Source organism: Phyllobates terribilis, unplaced genomic scaffold, assembly GCF_046119375.1.
Source record: "Phyllobates terribilis strain yellow unplaced genomic scaffold, ASM4611937v1 Scaffold_3__8_contigs__length_932513732, whole genome shotgun sequence".
NCBI lineage: Eukaryota > Metazoa > Chordata > Amphibia > Anura > Dendrobatidae > Phyllobates > Phyllobates terribilis.
Window position 1 is genome coordinate 448,607,997 of NW_027362763.1, and position 23,092 is coordinate 448,631,088.

The window sequence follows — 23,092 nt, forward strand, 5'->3', positions numbered from 1 at the left end:
TAAATGAAGCTCATATTACAGCAGAAATAGCCAGTCAGTAAATCTATTCTTGTGCCATGTAACAGATCTGCAATGACCCAAACGACTCATGTGCCATCATATATCACATAGAAAACACATACATGAATAGTCAACATGCTACACTATAGCCTCATTAAGAATACTATATTTGACTAATTAATGGGCATGTCCACAGTTTAGATTAAAATTAGGTAAACAGTGTACCCTAGCTGTCACACAAAATCTGTGCCTGTGCTGATCTTTGGTTTCACAAGCTATGTTCTACAGTTTCCCAACCTTTAAATGATCAAGATGTTCCACCAGCACCTGTATCCAAGGTCCATGATGGCAAAGACATCAACTGTGTAGTTCAGTAGAAAAGATAAAAAGCAGTAGAATATTCAGTGAGCAATACCTGTGTGAGGAGCTAAATAAAGACTTTAATATCACATTGGCAACTGTGCAGAAAACCAAAGAAAAATCGAAAAAATTGGGAGTGCTCAAATGATGATAGCTTTTAATAGCGAACTGCAAAGATAATGACAATTAGCTGGAATTATACAAAACCCAAGTGTGGTGATACGATTTAGGCTAAGGCTATATGGCGTCTCTCACTGTGACAACCATCGCACGGCCGAAGTTTGTACCAGGGCTGTGGAGTCAGTAAGCTAAACCTCCGACTCCACAGCCCTGTCTCAGGGTACAGCTCACTAAATGTGTCACAACATATTTCATCAGTCTATGAAGAGGGGACGAGGGAGGGAGCATGTTTGTGCTGAATCATATTCCAGAAAAACGCACACACACACACATATTATATATATGTCCTCATCGATCCTGCTGCTGTATTTCCAAATTTGAGATGTTAGAAAACAGTTTTTCCCCTTATATTCTATGTATAGTGTATATAAGTCATCAGAGCAGCTAATTTCTCCAAACAGAGGAAAACAGTATCATACTGCCTGAGGAAGGTAGCAGTCCGGTATCGAAACGCGTTGTGGTGAAATAAAAGGTCTGTTATTTTATTACCCTGTCCCTGTGGATTCTGTGCCCTAGCGCTCTTACTATACCGCTTTTCTATTTCCCATTATTATGTCCTTGTTGTGAGGGTATGCGGCAAGAGCTGCTTCGGGTCGTTGTCTACCTACCATATAATTTTGAGGACCTGCGGTGACGTACTACTGGGTAGTTTCATCGTGTGACCAGTTTGAAGATCACGTGACCGGACTCAGGAAAGATCCCGCACGGCAGCGGCAACGCTGGGCCTCTGCTGATGAGCGACTAACCGGGGTTGTGCAGGGGTGCATAACCCAAGGAGATGAGAGGCCATTTGTCTCTTTTATCTCTGCCATTTAACTGACCACTAGGTACCTCTTATTGCGCTTCTCTCCCTTACTTATGACCTGCGGTAAGCTTTTTACCACGGGTCACAGTCACAGCTTTTAATAAACTGTTCGGTTGAACCCGCTGAACTTAAACAGTCAGAGGTTCTCCCATCACTAGTTGTGAGCCCTGCAAGCTTTCATATACTAAACACGTTTGTCTTTTACATTGTGACTTACTAGCCTTATACAATTCTGGCTGTCTGAATGGGGCTTATTACAGCACATAAATAAGGTGCGTTTACACCCAACGACTGGCGACACTAAACGACTGCTGAACTGTGGTTTAATAGCCTGTTTACACAAGCAGGCTGTGCTTCAGATGCACACTGATCAGTAGTAGATGGCTCGGTGAGCATACACTGTCACTGTTCTTGGCAGCACAGATTCTTTTTACACTGCTGTAAAAAGCACAACCGAAAATGATGATCATTTGTGCAAACCTTTCACCCGATGAACAAGTGTTTTGCTCGTTGGTTGGGTGATCGGCAAGCTGTTTAGATTGTTTGCTCATTTTGCCATAATCGTGCAATGTTTGCAATGTTATCACAATCATCAAAGCTGAATTCTCCTCGCAGCATATAATAAGCTGGCACTAAAAGCCCTGTATAAGCACTGTGCTTTAGTAGACAGGAGTGCCACTGCTGCTTAACAGCCTTTCCTTTTTTTACTTATTTATTTTTTTAAGAGTCTCACATCAAGTAAGCCCGGTCTCCACGTATCCGGGCCATGAGGATCAGTTTTCTTCTGCAACCAAAACCAATGTCAAAATGGCATCAGTAGTCATCTGATTTTTTTCACCACTTTCTAGTGCGAAACCTGTGAAGTTGAAATGACAAACGCCACATGTGAAATATTCTGATCCGGCTCCTTGAGAGCTCAACAACAACTGATGAGCTGGATGAATGGGAATAGCAAACTATGGAATCCGTTCTTGCATCAGTTTCATATTTGTTTTACTCACTTATATACAGCCATTAATTGCCCAGTGCTTTACAGAGATCATCACTGTCCCCGGAGGGAAAAAGCTGGATGACTGGATAGAAGGGAGCAAGGATAAGTAATGTTTGATGCTCAGTGCTAAAAACCATAATGAGCAATAAACCGACAATACAGTAATTCTTGCCACCTAAGTAAGGCTCTGTTCACATGTGTTTCTTGAGTTCCATTCTCTGCTCTTTTCTGGAACTACAGATCTGTTACATCAGGCACCTGTCAGACATCTATGCCTTGCCCTATGGATAAATCATAAACCTTTAAAAGGTAAGAATACCCTTTTTTAAAAAAAAGTCAGATAGTCTAGTATTGTTCTGAGCTATATCTGTGTTTAGTAACCTGATGATGTGAATTAAGCAAAAATCACATCCCACAAATAAAAGCACAATATCTTATTATAAATAATACATACTGTATTTCATCCTCCCATCAATTAGCAGAATTACAGGCTGTGCTTGCCAGGAAGTCATCAAACATCCTTTCTAACAGAATCAGGTTACAAAATGTATCTGACACATTTATATATTAAAGGGAATCTGTTAGTTTTGTTATGTAATCTGAGAGCAGCTTGATGTAGGGGCTGAGAACCTGATTCCAGTGATGTGTCACTTACTAGGCTGTGTGCTGTTGTATCAATATAAAACACTAATTATCAGGAAGAGATTATCACTCGAGGACTAGGTTTCTTGTTCTTCCTAGTCAACTACTCCCACCACTGATTACCAGCTTTCTGTCAATGCAAAGTGTACACAGAAAGCTGCCACATCAGTGATGTGGGCGGGGTTACACCGAGCTCAGCATTCTGAGCACTGCTAGATCTGCAGCAGAGAAAACAGGGATTATATCAAAATGATAGCATGAAGACCAGTAAGTGACATTGATGAAAGAAGGGTTTCAACTACTACATCAAGCTGCTCTCAGATATCATAGCAAAATCCCTTTAACAAGAAATCAGTCAAGCATGTTTTAGCAAAAAATATAAAGTAATAAGAATAGTACTGTGTGACCAGAGGTATATCCTCACTTAATACAATATTTGATGAAATGTTTGTTTATTTGTCTTTTAACAGAAGTCTATGACTATGACATCTCTACATGGAAGCCTCCGCTGCCTTGGGCTGGTCCTGTTCTTTCTCATATTCCACATCTGTGGACTGCTCTTGTGCGACCATCTTCACTGCATGTATAGCATAGTTAACGCTTGTGTCATCAAACCACCGCCAGGAACCCATCAATGGGTTGTACAACATGCCCCTCAGCATATCCACCACAAATCCATCTGGAAAAACATACAGTAACAGTTTAATTTTAGAAGGCTGTTAAAAAAAAAAAAAAAAAAAGATTTCCACTAAACATGCCAGCATACCTGCTCAGTTATTCCTGCAAAAGACGCTTTAGTGTTTTTCCTGAAGCGTCTTTTTTTTACATCTTTTCTGATATATTTTGCATTTTTTTTTATTATACATATTAATAGTGAGCAGCTTCCAAATGGAAGCCACCCGATGAATGGTCAGGACATTTCTTTTAACTGTTTAGCAGCTTTGGAAACCAGAAGTGGAAAAAGAAGTTCAAAAAGGCTGAGCAAGACTCTTTACATTGCAATACATAGGTGCATTCTTTTATGCTTTTTTTAGCTCTTTTTCAGGCAGGTTCCAGGCAAAATCCGCTTGAAAGAGACAGTGTGTACATACCCTAAAAACGCAGCACAGCTTGTAGAGTAAGCACAACTGAATATAGTGGCCTAATTCATGTGGTTAGGTTACTATAAGGATTTTCCTCTACACAATGTGCATTACATAGTTACATAGGTTGAAAAAAAGAATTAGGTCCATCAAGTTCAACCTTTCTCCCCCAATTATACATTTTATCACTAAATTATCTATAACCCACAATATTATTTATACTGAGGAGATCATCCAGCCCTTTTTTGAATGCTGTTATAGTGTCGGCCATTACTACCTCTTGTGGTCGGCATTCCACAGTCTGACTGCTCTGACTGTAAAGAACCCTTTCCTATTTAGCTGCCGGAATCGCCTTTCTTCCACCTGTAATGAGTGCCCCTTGGTCCTTAGTATGGTCTTTGGAAGGAATAAGTCATGTGCTAGTCCTTTGTATTGACCACACATATATTTATACATATAAATGATATCTCCTCTGAGGCGTCGTTTTTCTAAGCTAAACAAGCTCAACTTTTCCAACCTCTCATTCATTTTAATACAATTACTTACTGGATTCAAGTAGTCGCTCCAACTCTACAGGCGAGATGAACTTGTCCCAGTCGTGAGTGCCTTCTGGTACAAGGGACATCACCTTCTCGGCCAGCAATATTCCAAGAAGGTAGGAAAGCTTGGTTTTATTGATTGTGGTAATAAATAGGGAACCACCTGGCTTCCAAGAAAGAGACAAGAGACTTGTCAGCATCAAATAATATTTCTTCGTTCCGTATGGGGAATATTTTGGATGTTCTTCAATGACATGAGTTCAATTTACGTTAAAGTGGAAAAGAAGTTTGTTACAAATTTTTTATAAACATATATTGTACTCCCATAAACTTCTTGCAGATAAGAGGAGGTCTGAAGACCCCACTGATCAGTGAAGTGCATAGCTCAGGAAGCAGAGGTTCACAAAGTGGTTTACAGGCTTCAGGGACCCAAAAGTAGGTGGACAGAAAGTGTAATAAGGTTATGAAGGGGGAGATTTATCAAACATGGTGTAAAGTGAAACTGGCTCAGTAGCCCTTACCAACCAATCAGATTCCACTGTTCATTCCTCACAGACTCTTTGGAAAATGAAAGGTGGAATCTGATTGATTGCCAAGGGCAACTGAGCCAGTTTCACAGATCTAGTTTTCACAGATAGATCTCCCCCAAATCGGTTTTCTTTTCAGATAATTCAGATAACACATAATGGCAAATAATTTAAATACAGATCAAAGAAAATGGATTTTAACAGAGTATTGGAAATGCTGAAACATTTGGTACTCAAGCCCCAAAGAGAGAAACCATTTACCGCATTTGTGACAAATTCAATGCCCCTGGCTCAATCCTTACTGCTCCAAAAACTGGTCGACCCAAAACAGTCTGTACAGAAGATAACAAACAACTTGTTTCTGAAACATTTGTTCAGAGTCCAAAAAAGTCCACCAGAAGAGCCTCTTTGGAATTGGGAATTTCACGAGCTTCTATCATGCCAATCCCGAAATCTTTTGGGTGGAAAGCTTATCGTCCACGTCTAATTCATGGTTTATTGGAGGATGATCCAGACAGGCGGCTGCAATTTAGTGAGATTGTGCTTAACGAAATTGAAGAAAATCCAGTAATTTTAGATAACATTATGTGGAGTGATGAAGCTACTTTCAAATTATCCAGCCATATTAACAGACATAATTTTATTTACTGGTATAATGAGAAAATGCGTTTAACATTAAAGCAACAACTAAATGGGCCTGGTATCAATGTTTGGGGTGGTATTTCAAGTTTTGGTGTTTTAGGACCAATATTTTTTGATGGAGCAGTCACAGGAGATAAGTATCTCGAAATTCTAATGAATCAAGTTGTTCCCAGTTACAGCAACAGCCTAATTCAAATGACCTTTATTTCCAACAAGATGGGGCCCCTCCACATTATTCAAGAGTAGTCCGCGAGTATCTTGATGAAACATTTCCTAATAAATGGATTGGCCGAAGAGGCCCACTTGATTGGCCGGCACGTTCACCAGACTTGACCCTAATGGATTTTTTCTTTTGGGGAGTACTCAAGGACAAAGTTTATAGTCGAAAACCAAAAAGTGTCAGTGATTTGAAAAATTACATTTGAGATGCATTCCAAGAAATTAATACCCAAAGAGACTTGTGCAAAAAAGTTGTCAAAGCGTAAGAGGCGACTTCAAAGCTGTGCAAATTGTAATGGAAAACAGTTTGAGCCCCTGCGTTGATAAAATTTAAGGACTTTTGTATTATTGTTCAGAATAAAATGTAATTGTCAATGTTACGCTTGTGTTAGTAAATATAATTTTATATATAAATCAAAATAAATGTTATTTTCTGGCCACCTACTTTTGGACCACCCTGTATTTAGGTATTTACGCTAGATGTCAGGCTTAAAACGCCTTAAAAAGTCGCAAAGTGTTGGCGCAACATGGAATTGTGTGAAAAAGTTGTGACTTTTGGCGTTTTCACGCCAGTTTTGGCCAGCTCCACCAATGTGAGCGGAGTTGGCATGGGGCAGGTGCATGGCAAAGTCCACCCCTCAAATTCTTGATCAGTTCTGGCTTACCTTACACCAGAAATCTTACTCCAGTGACTGACTGAAGTAAGATTGCTGGCGAGGACACCACTTTTAAGATGCGCCTGATTCATTAAGTGACGTGCACCTCTTACTCCGCTATGCCCCTTCATTGAGACTGGTGTGTGCAATGCCATTCTTAGTAAATCAGGGCCACAGAATCTCCATTGGATCCACATTATGTCTGCTCACGCACAGCCTTGGGACTCGGGATGCCACTGATGTGCAAGGAATTTAAGGGTCTACGAGAGACAGAAAAAATTATATCAAAGTTACAAACCATGGTAAAAAGAAGCCAACCGTTATACCTTCAAAACTTGAAAGCAGCTTTGGATAAAAGACTCCACGTCGTTCATATGTTCTACAACTTCTGAGGCCACAACTGCATCAAAGCTTTCCAGGTCATGCTCCACGAGATCTTCTACTGAGCAATGTCTGTACTGGACACGTTTGTCTAGAACTGGGTCGAATGATTTGTGGAGTTCTCCAGTGCGAATGTTATCTTCTACAGGATCTATTCCCGTGACAGCGGCACCAAGTCTGCCTAGTGGCTGCAGCAGAAAAACAGAATATGCTCTAAAATGGAGTTTCTAATTTATTGTTATTGGGTTATTTTAGTAGATACTAACATTTTCCACAAAATAAAAATACTAGCGCATCTTTTCTTAGAAATCAGTGTTTTGAAGTTCCTATGCTATTCCTCTTGGATATTGGAAATTGACAACTAGATGTTACTGTTCCTTCTGCCAACTGGGACTTGCCCCTACAAAACTCTTAAATTGTCCAAGAAGTGCTTACTGTGTAGGGACACACTATTAATGGGGTGAATTATAATTACCATAGTCATACATTTATACATTTACAGGAAGAATAACGGAGGAATGCCACAATAGTCTAAGAAAAAGGGTCCATAGAACTGGTTTCATGAGTACGCGCATATACTATAATAATGAAGGGGGGGTCTAAAATGAATAAGGAGTTACCATCACAAGGCAGAATTGTGAATCTTGATATAAAGGTGGGTCCATCCCGTCACTGGTGCAATATTCCAGTCTGCAATTGCGCCCATTTTTAGGTTACAGAACGTTGTACTTGTAGGTGAATGCTAAATTGTCGCTGACAATAATAGTTTTAGGTTACCTCAGACAATAGTCCACCACCACAGCCAACATCGAGTAGCTTGATGCCCGCTAGAGGGCTCCCAACATCGTGCTTATGGTTCTTGCTCATTAGAATATCTCTGGGGGCAAAATAGATGACAATTAGATGTAAAATTCATTTTTATGTTCCTACCATTGCTTTGAACATGGAGAACTGTTCTATCAACTATAACAAGAGGATCTGTTTATTAAAGGGGTTTTCTATGCTTATATTACTGATGACCACAGGATCAATATCAGATCAGTGGGGGTCTGACACCAGGCACCCCCACTGCCTGGCTGTTATCAACGCCAGCAGGATGTAAACATGGAACAGAGCTGAACAGTACAGCTCTATTCAATGTCCAGTGGCCGCTGTCGGCTGTGTAAGGGAATAGGAGCTGATCGGCAGCGGCCACTACACATCGAAGGGATCTATACTGTACAATTCCATTCAACGTTAAAATCCATCCGTCGTTATGGTTGCTCACAGCTGATCAGCGGGGGCGCTGGGTATTGGAACGCCACCGACTGATATTGATGGCCTATCCTGAGGACATCAATATTCCATGCTTGGACCATCCACATGAATACAATCTATACGTCACTGCCAGAGGTGTCTCAGCGACATGTTTCCATTTCTTTCCCCTTTGAAATTAACAATGCAAACAGGTCATGGCAGAAGAAGATAAACTACATGCTTTTTATGAAATTGGTTTTGCTTTTCACAAAAAAATGTAAATTTGTCACACCTTTTACTATAAAAGCTTTCCACTTTTATATTAAGCATACCTTATAAATGGCACTCGTATATCGTTCATTGCATGGAGCGCACAATATACTCCTTCTTCATCCCACCATTTCGATGACCATGCCTGGAATTTCCTAATCTCCATGGGATCCACGCTATGAGCAGTGCTATATAGCCGACTTAAACAGCAACTGTACAAATATCACAACTTCCAATTAATTAAAAAGCCAAAAACTGTAGTTAGACCAGTGACTAAAATGCTATAAAATAAACATGTAATGGCTGTTTGTCTAAAACAAGCAACTGTGCTGCTACTAAAAATGTACAATAGCCATGTACACGAGGACTAGTGTTCATAATCGGACATTGTATCCGTTTCATTTCTATCATATGCAAATATCTGTACATGTAAATACATTGTAATATATCTTACAAGTAGTCCTTTTTCTCCCTGCATGCATTCTGTAAAGGTTCAGAAACCTCCTCTGTTCCCCAAAACAACCAAAAATAAATAGAAGATAGAGAGGACGGGGATGCAGCTGCAGGTTCTTCCCCTTTCACTGACGGTGACATCATATGATCTGATAGGGAAATGGAAGTTGGAAACATCTGATTGCCTAAGAATGCTAAGATCTCCCAGCACACTGCAGGTGTAGAGTGAAAATATACAGTATAGAAGACCCAAAAGGAGGAGAAATATAATTTCCTCGCTGCACTAAGTTTCATCTACATCTTACTAATTAAGTGAAATAAACAGAAGAAATGAGGGGCACATTTTTAGTAGCATCAGAAGTTCAATATGAAATTGGTACAAGTTACACTGAGTAATTACATGGAACCCATGTATTTCATATGGAGGCATGCAGATGCCAAGAGACAAAATAATTGCATGCCATATTAGGCCTCATTCACATGTCCATGTTTAAAGGGGGTTATCCAGGACTATAGAATTTTTTACTGTGGGGATAAGAACAGGCACGTAGTTGCAAAATATCTGCCTATTGTGCCCGGCTCTGATGTCTGCCGGCACAGAGAGGTCACAGACCGCTCCTGCCGGCGATTCAGCGGCTTCCACTGACGTCATGTAGACTTAGTAGCAGCTTTTCCCCCGCTTTGCTCTGTTACTGGGTCGTGGCTGGCAAAGTCATGCTGATTGACAGGCGGCTCTCCACTGCCTAACAGAGAAGCCGGCTGTCAATCAGCATGATGTCAACAGCAACGACCCGTCGACAAAGCAGCCCGGAGAGGAAAAGCAGCTCTGCTGACATGGAGCAGCCGAATCACCGGCAGGAGCGGTTGGTGACCGTTCTGAGCTGGCACCTGGTAAAACAGTCAGGTAGTTGTCTCTGTTAGGAGGTCACTTTTTAATACAAGTCTATGACAGCTTCGTTCTGGTTCTCATAGACTTGCTTGCATTAAGAGCTTGTGACCATTACCTCTGACTTCCGGTCAGTCAGAAGTTGCGGTCACATGATGGTGTGGCGGGACGGGAGCTGCACTGGGAAGAGCTGAAGACGGCAGGTGGTGAGTATAATATTAGTTGCAGGGATCTTACGTTGGTAGCACCACTCCAGTGTTGTAAAAAATAAAACGCTGGAGTGGTGCTTTAAAAAAATAAATAAATAAAAATAGAAAACTTGCAATTATCAACTTGGCAACTGGGACTTTTTTTTTTTTTTTAAGACACTAAATTCCTTTAATTTCAGGAAACAACACATGTGGATAGGTAGAACGGTCTGGTTCTGAGCCTATGTTTAGTACTAAAGCATCTTCTGACCCAGTGCAAATGTCATTGTGCATCACTTATTGCAATGGTGTATCCTGTGCTATCAGCTGTATATAGAGGTGTTCCCTGCCATTCTAATCCTGCCTCCTATAAGGAGCCTGCTGAAAACTCTTCATAAAAGGTCAGGAAATATGAGTCTATTAACACCCAATTGGCTAGTGCGAAAATTGAAAATATTTCTAATATTGTTTGTATAATAAAAATATTGCGGCAGAGAGCAGAAAGACAGTGGTACGCATAGCGTGCGCACTCACAAACCATCATGTGGCCATTGACTCACCGCGGCTCCAGAGCATGAGCACATGTGAAATTAAGCTGGGGACGTACACCCAGATCCGAGGCCGTTGCCGTGACGTCAGGCCAGTCGTGGCAATCAATCACAATGTGGTGGACAAAAATCTGATTTAAACAATAGGTCTTTTCTTATGACAGCTTCTCTTTAAGATGAACATAGGAAGCTATAGGATGAAATAGCGCAAGAGGCCAAGTGTATTCAGTTTCCACAAGGCCAGCCTAACTGACAGCTGCAGCTTGTACTGAGCAATGTGAGATCTCAGCAGCAGGGAGGAGGGACACTGAGGAGCTGTCAATCAGGTTAGGTGGACAGAGATGGAGTGTAAACTTTCATAAAGGATTATACAGCAATTTATGACATGAATTTTCACAGTAAATATACTAGAACTAATGAGTTTCCTGTATCTATTTAGTAATGAGTACAGGTTGACCTTTGAAACCTGGCGACTTTTGAATTCTGAGTTCATCTTTGACATTTAAAACTAAAAGCCCAATCAAAATGCTTACCTTCTTCTTGCTCCAGATGCAGGGTTGATACTGCCATTTATTTCTGACAACTTTCGAACAGCAGGTAGAAGACACGTGGCTAGCAATAAAAAAAAAAAAAAAAAAGAAATCGAAAGCTTCTTATTAAAAAAAGAAAATATCAGCAGGAAAAGCTAGATCTGTAATATACAATCACCCCCATTCTCTGCATAAGGCCACATTCACACGTTCAGTATTTTACATCAGTATTTGTAAGCCGCAACCAGGAGTGGGTGATAAATACAGAAGTGGTGACGTGTTTCTATTATACCTTTTCTCTGATTATGCCACTCCTTATTTGGACTTACAAATACTGAAGTAAAATACTGACCAAATACTGATTGTGTGAAAGTGGCCATAAAAAGAAAAACGCCCCTGATACTACACAACCCAACCATGAGAAATAACAACCGTCTTCTGTGCAATGCCAGAGATTGAAGAGTGATCAATCTCTATACACTACTCAACATTAAAAAGGCAACATCAAGAAGGAAAAGTCATGAAATTATGGAAATCACAAGATGGATACACGTTAAAGCACCACTCCAGCGTTGTTTTTCAGAGCTGGAGTGGCGCTTTAAATGTAAGTCCCCTGCCCCCGTTCTTATACCCACCTTCTGGCAGCTTCATCTCTTACAGCCCCGCGGCGCCATCGTGTGCCCGTAACTTCTGACTGGTCAGAAGTTACATCACAAGCTTTAAATACAAGTCTATGAAAGCCAGAACAAGGCTCTCATAGACTTGTATTGAAAAGTGATCTCCAACGGACTCCAGCAGATCACTTTTCGCCGGAGTCTAACCGGAACGACGCTGGAAAAGAATGAAGGGGACGACAGGTCAGTATGAGACAGGGGACTTACATTTAAAGCACCACTCCAGTAGTGCAATAAAAAAAATGCTGGAGTGATGCTTTAAAGGTATAAACAAATGATGAAAAAAAAATGTAATCAAAAAGCTCAAAGCATCTGAATTTATTCACAATAGAGCATGAGAACCACACACAGAAATGCATGCTTTAGCATGGTATCAATGAGGTCATTAACGGCACTTGAGCACGAAATCATCAAGATCCACTGTTGGCAGCTCCCTTTGAATTTGCCAACCATTTTTTTACAACTGTATGGCATCCATTTTTATACATCAACAAGTACAAAAATGTACAAGAGCAAATAGCTGACCAGCCCGACTGAATTACATTGGTCAGTGTGCAGTCTGTGTGCTATCTGATCATGACACAGACAGCACACGCATGTACAACACGCTTGGCCTGTATGAGCTTTTTAATTACCCAGAAAAGTTTCATTTTTGTGCTTTCATTTTTCCCTCCCCTTCTTCCGCAGAGCCGTAACGTTTTAATTTTTTCATTAACATAGCCGTATGGAGGATTGTTTTTTGTGGGATGAAGCTGTTGTTTTGAATGACACCATTTATTGCAATAAAATGGGAAATAATCCAACTGCAGCAAAATTGCAAAAAAAAAAAAAAAAAATGCAATTCTGTCATGGTTTTTTGGGGGGGGGGGGGGGTTGTTTTTACGCTGTTCATGGTGTCGTAAAAATGACCAGGATAAATAATATGTCACATCAGTACAATAACAATGATACCAAGTGTCCAGTTTTTTTGTTTTAGTGACGAAAGAAAAATCTGAAATTTGTAAAGATAAAAAAAAAAAGTTTCTGTTGACATTTTCTGAGACCTGTAACTTATTTTTCCATCCATAGCATGAGGACATGTGTTTAGAGTTCATAACTTTAATTGATACCATTTTGGGGGATATACAAGCTTTTGAATGCTTCTTATTGTATTTTTTTTTTTTTAAAACATGTGCAGTGACTGAAAAAGAAAACAATTCTGGCATTACAATTTTTTTCCTGGTTCACAGAATTATATATTTTGATAGACCGGACTGTTTGGGAAACGATGACACCAAAAAAAGTTTCGTTTTTTATTTTTAATAGGGGCTAAATGGGGGGAATTCGAATTCCTATATTTTTTTAAAAACTTTTTATTTTTAATTTACTTTTTAGTCCTCTCAAAGAATTTTAACCTGTACTTGCCCAATCGCTTATACTATATATTGCAATACTACAGATTTGCGGTACATAGGGAAATTGTGGATCTACAATGGAGCTCTGTCTGTAGCTTCACAGCACTAACATAGCAATTACTAGGATCTTCATCGAGCTTCTAGCTGTCATGGTAGCCCATTGGTTCCCCACGATCGTGTAAATGGAAGCTGAGAACTGCACACCTTATTAAGTGCCATTGTTAAAGTTTGACAACGACATTTAACCCCTTTACCCCCAAGGCTGTTTGTACGTTAATGACAGGGCCAATTTTTACAATTCTGACCACTGTCACTTTATGAAGTAATTACTCTGAAACGCTTCAACGTATTCCCCTGATTCTGAGATTGTTTTTTCATGACATATTGTACTTCATGATAGTGGTAAAATTTATTCGATATCACTTGCGTTTTTGTGAAAAAAAATGGAAATTTGGCAAAAATGTTGAAAAGTTTGAAATTTTCAAACTGTTAATTCTTATGACCTTAAATCAGAGAGATATGTCACACAAAATAGTTAATAATTAACATTTCCCGCATGTCTACTTTACATCCGCACAATTTTTGAAACAAAATATTTTTGTTTGAAGGTTATAAGGGTTAAAAGTTGACCAGCGATTTCTCATTTTTCCAACAAAATTTACAAAACCACTTTTTTTTTTTTTTTTTTTTTTTAGGGACCACAGCCCATTTGAAGTGACTTAGAAGTGTCTATATGGCAGAAAATACTCAAAAGTGACACCATTCTAACAACTGCACCCCTCAAAGTGCTCAAAACCACATTAAAGAAGTTTAATAACCCTTCAGGTGCTTCACAGGATTTTTTTTAGAATGTGGAAGAAAAAAATGAACATTTAACTTTTTCCCACAAAAATGTTACATTAGACCTACATTTTTTTATTTTTGCAAGGGTAACAGCAAAAAATGGACCCCATAATTTGTTGTGCAAATTCTCCTGAACACGCAGATACCCCATATGTGGGGAAAAACCACTGTTTGGGCGCACTGCAGGGCTTAGAAGGGAAGGAGCGCCATTTGACTTTTTGATTGTAAAATTTGCTTGAATAATTAGCGGACGCCATGTTGCGTTTGGAGAGCTCCTGATGTACCTAAACAGTGGAAACCCCCCACAAGTGCCACCATTTTGGAAACTAGACCCCTCAGGGAACTTATCTTGATGTGTGGTGAACACCTTGAACCCCAGGTGCTTCACAGAAGTTTATAACATGGAGCCGTAGAGAAAAAAAAAAAAAAAATCACTTTTTTCCCACAAAAATGTTCTTTTACCACCAATTTTATATTTTCACAAGGGTAACAGGAGAAAATGGACCCCAAAATAAGTTGTGCAATTTCTTCTGAGTACATAGATACCCCATATGTGGTCGAAAACTACTTTGAGGCACAGAGGAAGTTCAGAAGGGAGGGCGCACCATACTGGAGTTCATATTTTGCTGGACTGGGTTGACTGCGCCATGTCACATTGGTAAAGCCCCTAAAGTGCCAGAACAGCAGAATTCCCCATATCTTGCCCATTTTACAAACGACACCTCTCAATGAATTCATCTAGGGGTGCAGTGATGACATTGACACCACATGTGCCTCACAGAGCTTTATACCATTGGGCAGTGAAGAAAGAAGAATTACATTTTTACCACCAAACTTTTGTTTTAGCCCCAGATTTTACATTTTCACACTGGGAAATGGGTAAAAATAGCACCAAAATTTGTCACACAGTTTCTGCTGAATGTACAAATACCCCATATGTGGCTGTACAGTACTGCTTAGCCACACGGAGAGACTCAGGAGGGAATGAGCGCTATTTGCCTCCTGGAGAGCAGATTTTTCTAGAATAGATTCAGGAATTGTTTTTTGGATTTTTTTATGCCATTCCGCGTGTGGTAAAATTGATAAGGCAGATTTATTCTCCGGATCAGTACGATTACAGCGATACCACATTTAGGCTATGTGCCCACGTTGCATTTATGAAGCAGAAAATTTCTGCTGCATAAATGCAAGTCCTCTCCCGGAAAAACGCATGCGGAATTCCGCACGCGTTTATCGCGCTTTTTTCGCGCGTTTATCACGCGTTTTCCACATGCGGAATTGCCTTGCGTTTTTTATGCATTGGACAAAGGCAATTCCGCTTGCGGAAACGCAAAATTAAATGACATGCTGCGGATTTTTGAACGCGGCATAAACGCTGCGGAAAAATCCGCAGCATGTGCATAGAACTTGCGGAATTCCATTGGGGACCATGGGGTGCGGATATACATGCGTTTTTTAAGCGTTTACGCTGCGGAAATTCCGCAGCATATACGCTTGAAAAATGCTACGTGGGCACACAGCCTTATATAATTTTTTTATGTTTTGGTATTTTTACACAATAAAAATGATTTTGTAGAAAAAACTATTATTTTTGTATTGCTTTATTCTGAGAGCTATAACTTTATTTCTCCGAAGATGGAGCCGTATGGTGGCTTGTTTTTTGCAGGACAAGATGACGTTTTCAGCTATACCATTTTTCGTCTTTTTGATAGTGTTTTCTTCCACTTTTTGTTTGGCAATATGATGATAAAGTATTGGTTTTTGCCTATTTTTTTTTTTTTTTTTTTTACGGTGTTCACTAATGGGATTAACTAGTTGGACATTTTTATAGGTTGGGTTGTTCTGGACGCGGTGATACCACATATGTGTCCTTTTATTTTACTTTTTTTTTTTTTTCATATTTATTTATGGGTACAATATATTTTGTATTATTATTTTGTGATTGTTTTTTAAATATTTTTACAACTTTTTTTCGTTTTGTTTTTTTATTTGTACCACTATGGGACTTTCACTTTCTGAAGTCTGATCGCAGTTATAAGGCATAGCAGTGCAGGATCACTGCTATGCCTTATAGCTGTCAGTAGTACAGACACAAGATAGTTATATCATGCACTGTGCATGATCTAACTACCTTGCTAGTATCTGGTGACCTTGGTGTCATTATGACGACATCAAGTCACCATGGCAACGATCGGGACCCCGCAATGACGTCACCGAGTCTCCGATCCAAGAGCAGAGGGACTTTTGTCCTTCTGCCTGCTCGCTAAATGCTGTGATCGCAGCATATAGGGGGTTAAAGTGCTGGGTGTCAGCTGTCAGAATTAGCTGACAACTGCCAGTGATTGCGTGTGCACAGCCTCTGTGTGCGCAAAATCGCCTAGACATATCTATATGTCTAAGGTCGGTAAGTACCAGGCCACCCGGACGTATGGTAACGTCTAAGGTCGGAAAGGGGTTAAAGGGAATTTGTCAGTAGGATCAAGCCCCCTAAGCCATCTATATGGGCATGTAGGGCATAGAAAATTTAATAAAATGATACTTTGCTTTATGCTAAACAATGTTTTATTCCAAAGAAATCCACGTTTTTCTTATATGCAAATGAGCTCTTAAGATCTATGGGCCGGACACAGATCTCTCTGAGACTCTGCCTCACCAGAGTGAGACATGTAATGGCTGCTCTCCTGATCTCACTGCAGAGCGGTGTGTGGTTATAAGCCCTTCACATGTTCAGGATTTGGTCAGTATTTGTAAGCCAAAATCAGGAGTGGAACAATCAGAGGAAAAGTATAATAGAAACTCGTCACCACTTCTGTATTATCACCCACTCCTGGTTTTGGCTTACAAATACTGATGTAAAATCCTGAACGTGGCCTGACACATCTGCAGGTGTCCTCAGGGCTTCATAGTAGAGAACGATCCGTTGAACGGGCTGTGCTGCAGTCAACGAGAGGCCTTTGTGTTATAAAAAGGTTCCTTATTGTTTCAATGCATTTTGGTGCCGCACTGACGCATTTCTCAAGGTAAAAATAAAAACCAAATACGTATATATACACGATACGTGTTGGGTCCACACACCTTGCAGGTAACTATATGTATTTTCCCCACCTGTTACTGCACCTATTGATTGTGTATTAATATAGTAGTGGTGTGGTAGACTGCTGATCTGGGGTGTTGTCTTGGTTTATTCTACCAGGACTTAACATATTAGGGATATTTTACATTGCCTGCAAAGTTAAGAGGTCTTTTACAGCCTTGGGCTACCATGTCTATACCTCTTGGTTTATAATACCGCCTGCATACTATATGTGTTTTAATTGTTTTTAAATTTTGCTTGTGTATTGTTAATAAAGATTTTTGATATTTTTCATTATACTTGGGAGTGCACGGCTTTTGTTTTGCCCAACGTCTTTTTCTCTTTTCTATATGATAAGAAAAAAACTAGGTTTCTCTGGAATAAGACATTGGGTCACAGATGCCAAGGTGTCATGTTATTCAACTTCCTACTATAGGCCCCTATAGACGGCTTAGGAGGGGTGATCCTACTGACAGATTCCCTTTAAGTTGTTACATTTAACCACAGTGATCGGAGAAAGCTTACAGATCTTTAAAGGGTAAGTGCAGCAGACCACGCTAATTTGATGCTTTAAATAACAGATCCAAACAGAAATGTTTTACAGATGTGTCACACGGATACACTGGATGTTTAGTGAGAATATAACGGGTGAACCGTAACAGACTGAATACACTTGTTCTTGATTCACCGTCCAGGACCCCACAACACTGGTGTGAAGCGGCCTGGCAGATGGCAGAATGCAATGTACCTACTGGGTGCAGACACCACACTCCTCACGCCTGTCATAAGCCGGCTGTAACACTAGTGGGCAGTGCAGAGCTGTGGCATGGCTCTGCCCTATGCCGGACTCACATACCTGCTGTGTGCACTGGCTGCGCTGCAGGCCCCATAGGACTCTCACCCAATACAGCTGTATGCTTTGTCCTATGACATTACTGGCCACCGTGTTCTGTGCCTTATACCAGCAGCGCCCCCCCACATCTGCCAGTGAATGGGCGGGAGGCCCGAGACGTCAGTGACCTGTCCACGCACCGCTATGCGTCAGTCATCAAGGGGCAGAGGCGCGCCCCCTCCTGGACGCCCCCTGACATGCGACCATTACCTGAGCGGCATGCTGTGTGCACGGCTCTGTGGAGCACGGCTGCCCGGGAGGGAAGGGCACACACACGGCTCCACACAGAGGCCATGCCGCTCCTCGCTCCAGCCACAACTTCCGGAAATGCCGGCGCCAGCACGTGACTGCCCCGGAACCAACAGACGGCCGGTCCTTCCACCGGCGCCAGCACGTGACTGCCCCGGAACCAACAGACGGCCGGTCCTTCAACCGGCGCCAGCACGTGACTGCCCCGGAACCAACAGACGGCCGGTCCTTCCACCGGCGCTGTACGTGCAGGCACTGAGCCGGGGCACGGGCGCGTCTACTATGGCGCCATTCTTGTCAGCTCCTCTACAGCAACTCCAGTGTAAGCTGTTCAGGCACAGCGGTGACGGGTGAGCTGACAGGAATGGAGGTGATTCCAGGCGCTGCCCATAGGAGCTCCGTACTAATGTGACTACAGCGGCAAGAGACCCTGTGCTGAGAGTGAGGAGGAAGTGTAAGGCTAAGTGCCCACCATGCAGAAATGAAGCAGATTTTTTCCTCTTCTCCCTGGCAGGAAAAACGCATGCGGATTGTACATGCGGATTGTACATGCGGATTGTACATGTGGATTGTACATGCGTTTTCCTGCCAGGGACACGCGGATGTGAAGCGTTCTTCACTTGCATTACCGCATGCGGGTTGTCAAGCGCTTTCCAAGCGATTTTAGCATCACTTGGAAAGTGCTTGACAACTTGGTCAGCCGACATGGACTTATATAGTGTGACCAAGTAATAGTTAAAAGAATAAGAATGGTAAAAAATAAAGATTATACTCCCCTTCCGATGACCCCCGGTCTCCTTCTCTGATGCGTCCGGTCTCGCAGTGATGTAAAAGGACCTGCCATGACGTCATTTAGTCATGTGACCTGTCATATGACTAAATGACGTCATGGAAGGTCTTCACACCACCGCGAGCCGCCCAACACACCGGACGCATCGCTGAGGAGGCTGGGGGCCATCGGAAGGTAAGTATAATCTTTATTTTAAATTCTTTTTTTTTTTTACAGTTTCTATGGTACCCGGGCTGGATGAGAGTCTCCTCTTCTCCAGACCCGGGTACCATCCGCACATTGAATCGCTTAATATCCACATGTGCACATGTAGTCATGCGGATATTAAGCGTTTCAATGCAAGTCAATGGCGGCAATTACGCTGCGTGTCTGCAAAATTAATGGACATGCTGCGGATTTTTCTGCAATGATAATCCACAAAAGAAATTCCCGCGGCATGTGCACAGCACATGCGGATTATCATTGGGGACCATGAGGCACGTATTACCAAGCTTTTTTTTAAGCGTTTTTGCTATGGAAATTCCACGGCAAAAATGCTTGAAAAACGCATAGTGGGCACGCAGCCTTATCACTGCCCTAGTCTATGTACTAGAGAGGAATAACCTATACAAGCACATATATGCATCTATCTCTCTCAATGGGAGATTAGATTACCTCTAAAAGCGAAACGTGCGTTGGGGACTTCCTGGTAGCAGACCTGGGTGATTGCAATTATGGGTAAGATGTTTGGTTCCTTAGATTTGATCACATTAATGTGACATTTATCTACAGACCACTGTGTCAATTACCTGGGAACCTCATCTATGCCCAAGAACATGGCACTATATATATTTAGGTATTATTGAATTCACCAATGTTTGGTACCTGACTGTCTTTTGTATACACTTTTTTTCTATTTTTTATGAATTTTTGTAACTAATAAAATTAACGTTTTTACTGTTAAACGCCAATTTGTTCTTTGTTATATAATATACATTTTTGGAGCGGTATATACTGTTTATGTGGAAAAATCCTCTGACCACTACATGTGGCAGTATCCACATTCACTATGGTTTCTGGTATTTATATATGTAATATTTATATACACATGTATAGACATATATGTACACACTAAGATATATATATATACACACAGTGCATTGTGAAAGTATTTGGCCCCCTTGAACTTTTCTACCTTTTGCCACATTTCTGGCTTCAAACATAAAGATTTTTTGGGGAAGAATCAACAACAAGTGGGACACAATCGTGAAGTGGAACGAAATTTATTGGATATTTTAAACTTTTTTAACAAATTCAAAACTGAAAAGTGGGGCGTGCAATATTATTCAGCCCCCGTGAGTTAATACTTTGTAGCGCCACCTTTTGCTGCGAGTACAGCTGCAAGTCGCTTGGGGTATGTCTCTATCAGTTTTTCACATCGAAAGGCTGAAATTCTTGCCCATTCTAACTTGCAAAACAGCTCGAGCTCATTGAGGTTGGGTGGAGGGCGTTTCAGATTCTCGATTGGATTCAGGTCTGGACTTTGACTTTGCCATTCTAACACCTCGATATGTTTATTTTTGAACCATTCCATTGTAGATTTTGCTTTGTTTGGGATCATTATTTTGTTGGAAGATAAATCTCCGTCCCAGTCTCAGGTCTTTTGCAGACTCCAACAGGTTTTCTTCCAGAATGGTCCTGTATTTGGCTCCGTCCATCTTCCCTGTCCCTGCTGAAGAAGAGCAGGCCCAAACCATGATGCTGTCACCACCATGTTTGACAGTGGGAATGGTGTTTTGAGTGTGATGCGCTGTGTTGCTTTTACGCCAAACATATCGTTTTGTATTGTGGCCAAAAAGTTCGATTTTAGTTTCATCTGACCAGAGCACCTTATTCCACATGTTTGGTGTGTATTCCAGGTGGCTTGTGGCAAACTTCAAACAACACTTTTTATGGATATTTTTGAGAAATGGCTTTCTTTTTGCCACTCTTCCATAAAGGCCAGATTTGTGCAGTGTACCACTGATTGTTGTCCTATGGACAGATTCTCCCACCTCAGCTGTAGATCTCTGCAGTTCATCCAGAGTGATCATGGGCCTTTTGGCTGCATCTCTGATCAGTCTTCTCCTTGTTCGAGATGAAAGTTTAGAGGGATGGCCGGGTCTTGGTAGATTTGCTGTAGTCTGATACTTCTTCCATTTCGATATGATCGCTTGCACAGTGCTCCTTGAGATGTTTAAAACTTGGGAAATCTTTTTGTATCCAAATCCAGCTTTAAACTTCGCCACAACAGTATCTCTGACCTGCATGGTGTGTTCCTTGGTCTTCATGATGCTCTCTGCACTTGAAACAGAACCCTGAGACTATCACAGAGCAGGTGCATTTATACCGAGACTTGATTACACACAGGTGGATTCTATTCATCATTACCAGTCATTTAGGACAACAATGGATCATTCAAAGATCCTCACTTTCTGGAGTGAGTTTGCTGCACTGAAAGTAAAGGGGCTGAATAATATTGCACGCCCCACTTTTCAGTTTTGAATTTGTTAAAAAAGTTTAAAACATCCAATAAATTTTGTTCCACTTCATGATTGTGTCCCACTTGTTTTTGATTCTTCCCCAAAAAATTAGAATTTTATATCTTTATGTTTGAAGCCAGAAATGTGGCAAAAGGTAGAAAAGTTCAAGGGGGCCAAATACTTTCACAATGCACTGTATATATACACTGCTCAAAAAAATGAAGGGAACACTCAAATAACACATCCTAGATCTGAATGAATTAAATATTCTCATTGAATACTTTGTTCTGTACAAAGTTGAATGTGCTGATAACAAAATCACACAAAAATCATCAATGGAAATCAAATTTATTAACCAATGGATGCATGGATTTTGAGTCACCCCCAAAATTAAAGTGGAAAAACACACTACAGGCTGATCCAACTTTGATGTAATGTTCTTAAAAACAAGTCAAAATGAGGCTCAGTATTGTGTGTGGCCTCCACGTGCCTGTATGACCTCCCTAGAAGAAACACACAAAAGGAGGGCACCAAAGGTTCAATGAATATTCAATAAATGTTGCTTGCTCAACCCGTCACATACCCTGAAGGCAAGACCTTGCTGTATGTCTTTGGCCTGTATGACCTCCCTACAACGCCTGGGCATGCTCCTGATGAGGTTGCGGATGGTCTTCTGTGGGATCTCCTCCAAGACCTGGACTAAAGCATCCGCCAACTCCTGGACAGTCTGTGGTGCAACGTGACGTTGGTGGATGGAGTGAGACATGATGTCCCAGATGTGCTCAATTGGATTCAGGTCTGGGGAACGGGCAGGCCAGTCCATAGCTTTAGTGCCTTCATCTTGCCGAAACTGCTGACACACTCCAGCCACATGAGGTCTGGCATTGTCCTGCATTAGGAGGAACCCAGGGCCAACCGCACCAGCATATGGTCTCACAAGGGGTAAGAGGATCTCATCTCGGTACCTAATGGCAATCAGGCTACCTCTGGCGCGCACATGGAGGGCTGTGCGGCCCTCCAAAGAAATGCTACCCCACACCATTACTGACCCACTGCCAAACCGGTCATGCTGAAGGATGTTGCAGGCAGCAGATCGCTCTCCACGGCGTCTCCAGACTCTGTCACGTGCTCAGTGTGAACCTGCTTTCATCTGTGAAGAGCACAGGGCGCCAGTGGCGACTTTGCTAATCCTGGTGTTCTGTGGAAAATGCCAAGCGTCCTGCACGGTGTTGGGCTGTGAGCACAACCCCCATCTGTGGACGTCGGGCCCTCATACCACCCTCATGGAGTCGGTTTCTAACCATTTGTGCAAACACATGCACATTTGTGGCCTGCTGGAGGTCATTTTGGAGGGCTCTGGCAGTGCTCCTCCTTGCACAAAGGCGGAGGTAGCGGTCCTGCTGCTGGGTTGTTGCCCTCCTACGGCCCCCTCCACGTCTACTGGTGTACTGGCCTGTCTCCTGGTAGCGCCTCCAGACTCTGGACACTACGCTGACAGACACAGCAAACCTTCTTGCCACAGCTCGCATTGATGTGCCATC

General features: G+C 41.6%; 1 protein-coding gene across 1 annotated transcript; it reads right to left on the bottom strand.

The window, feature by feature from the left end:
• Window positions 1–503: 503 nt before the first annotated feature.
• Window positions 504–18,477, bottom strand: COQ3 (coenzyme Q3, methyltransferase). Its single transcript, XM_073675749.1, has 7 exons — window positions 18,222–18,477; window positions 11,139–11,217; window positions 8,593–8,742; window positions 7,802–7,901; window positions 6,970–7,212; window positions 4,607–4,766; window positions 504–3,657 (listed from the first exon to the last, which is right to left on the bottom strand). The coding sequence occupies exons 1-7, from the start codon at window positions 18,304–18,306 to the stop codon at window positions 3,470–3,472; spliced, it is 1,005 nt and encodes a 334-aa protein (XP_073531850.1). The 5' UTR covers window positions 18,307–18,477; the 3' UTR covers window positions 504–3,469.
• Between the last annotated feature and the right edge of the window lie 4,615 nt (window positions 18,478–23,092).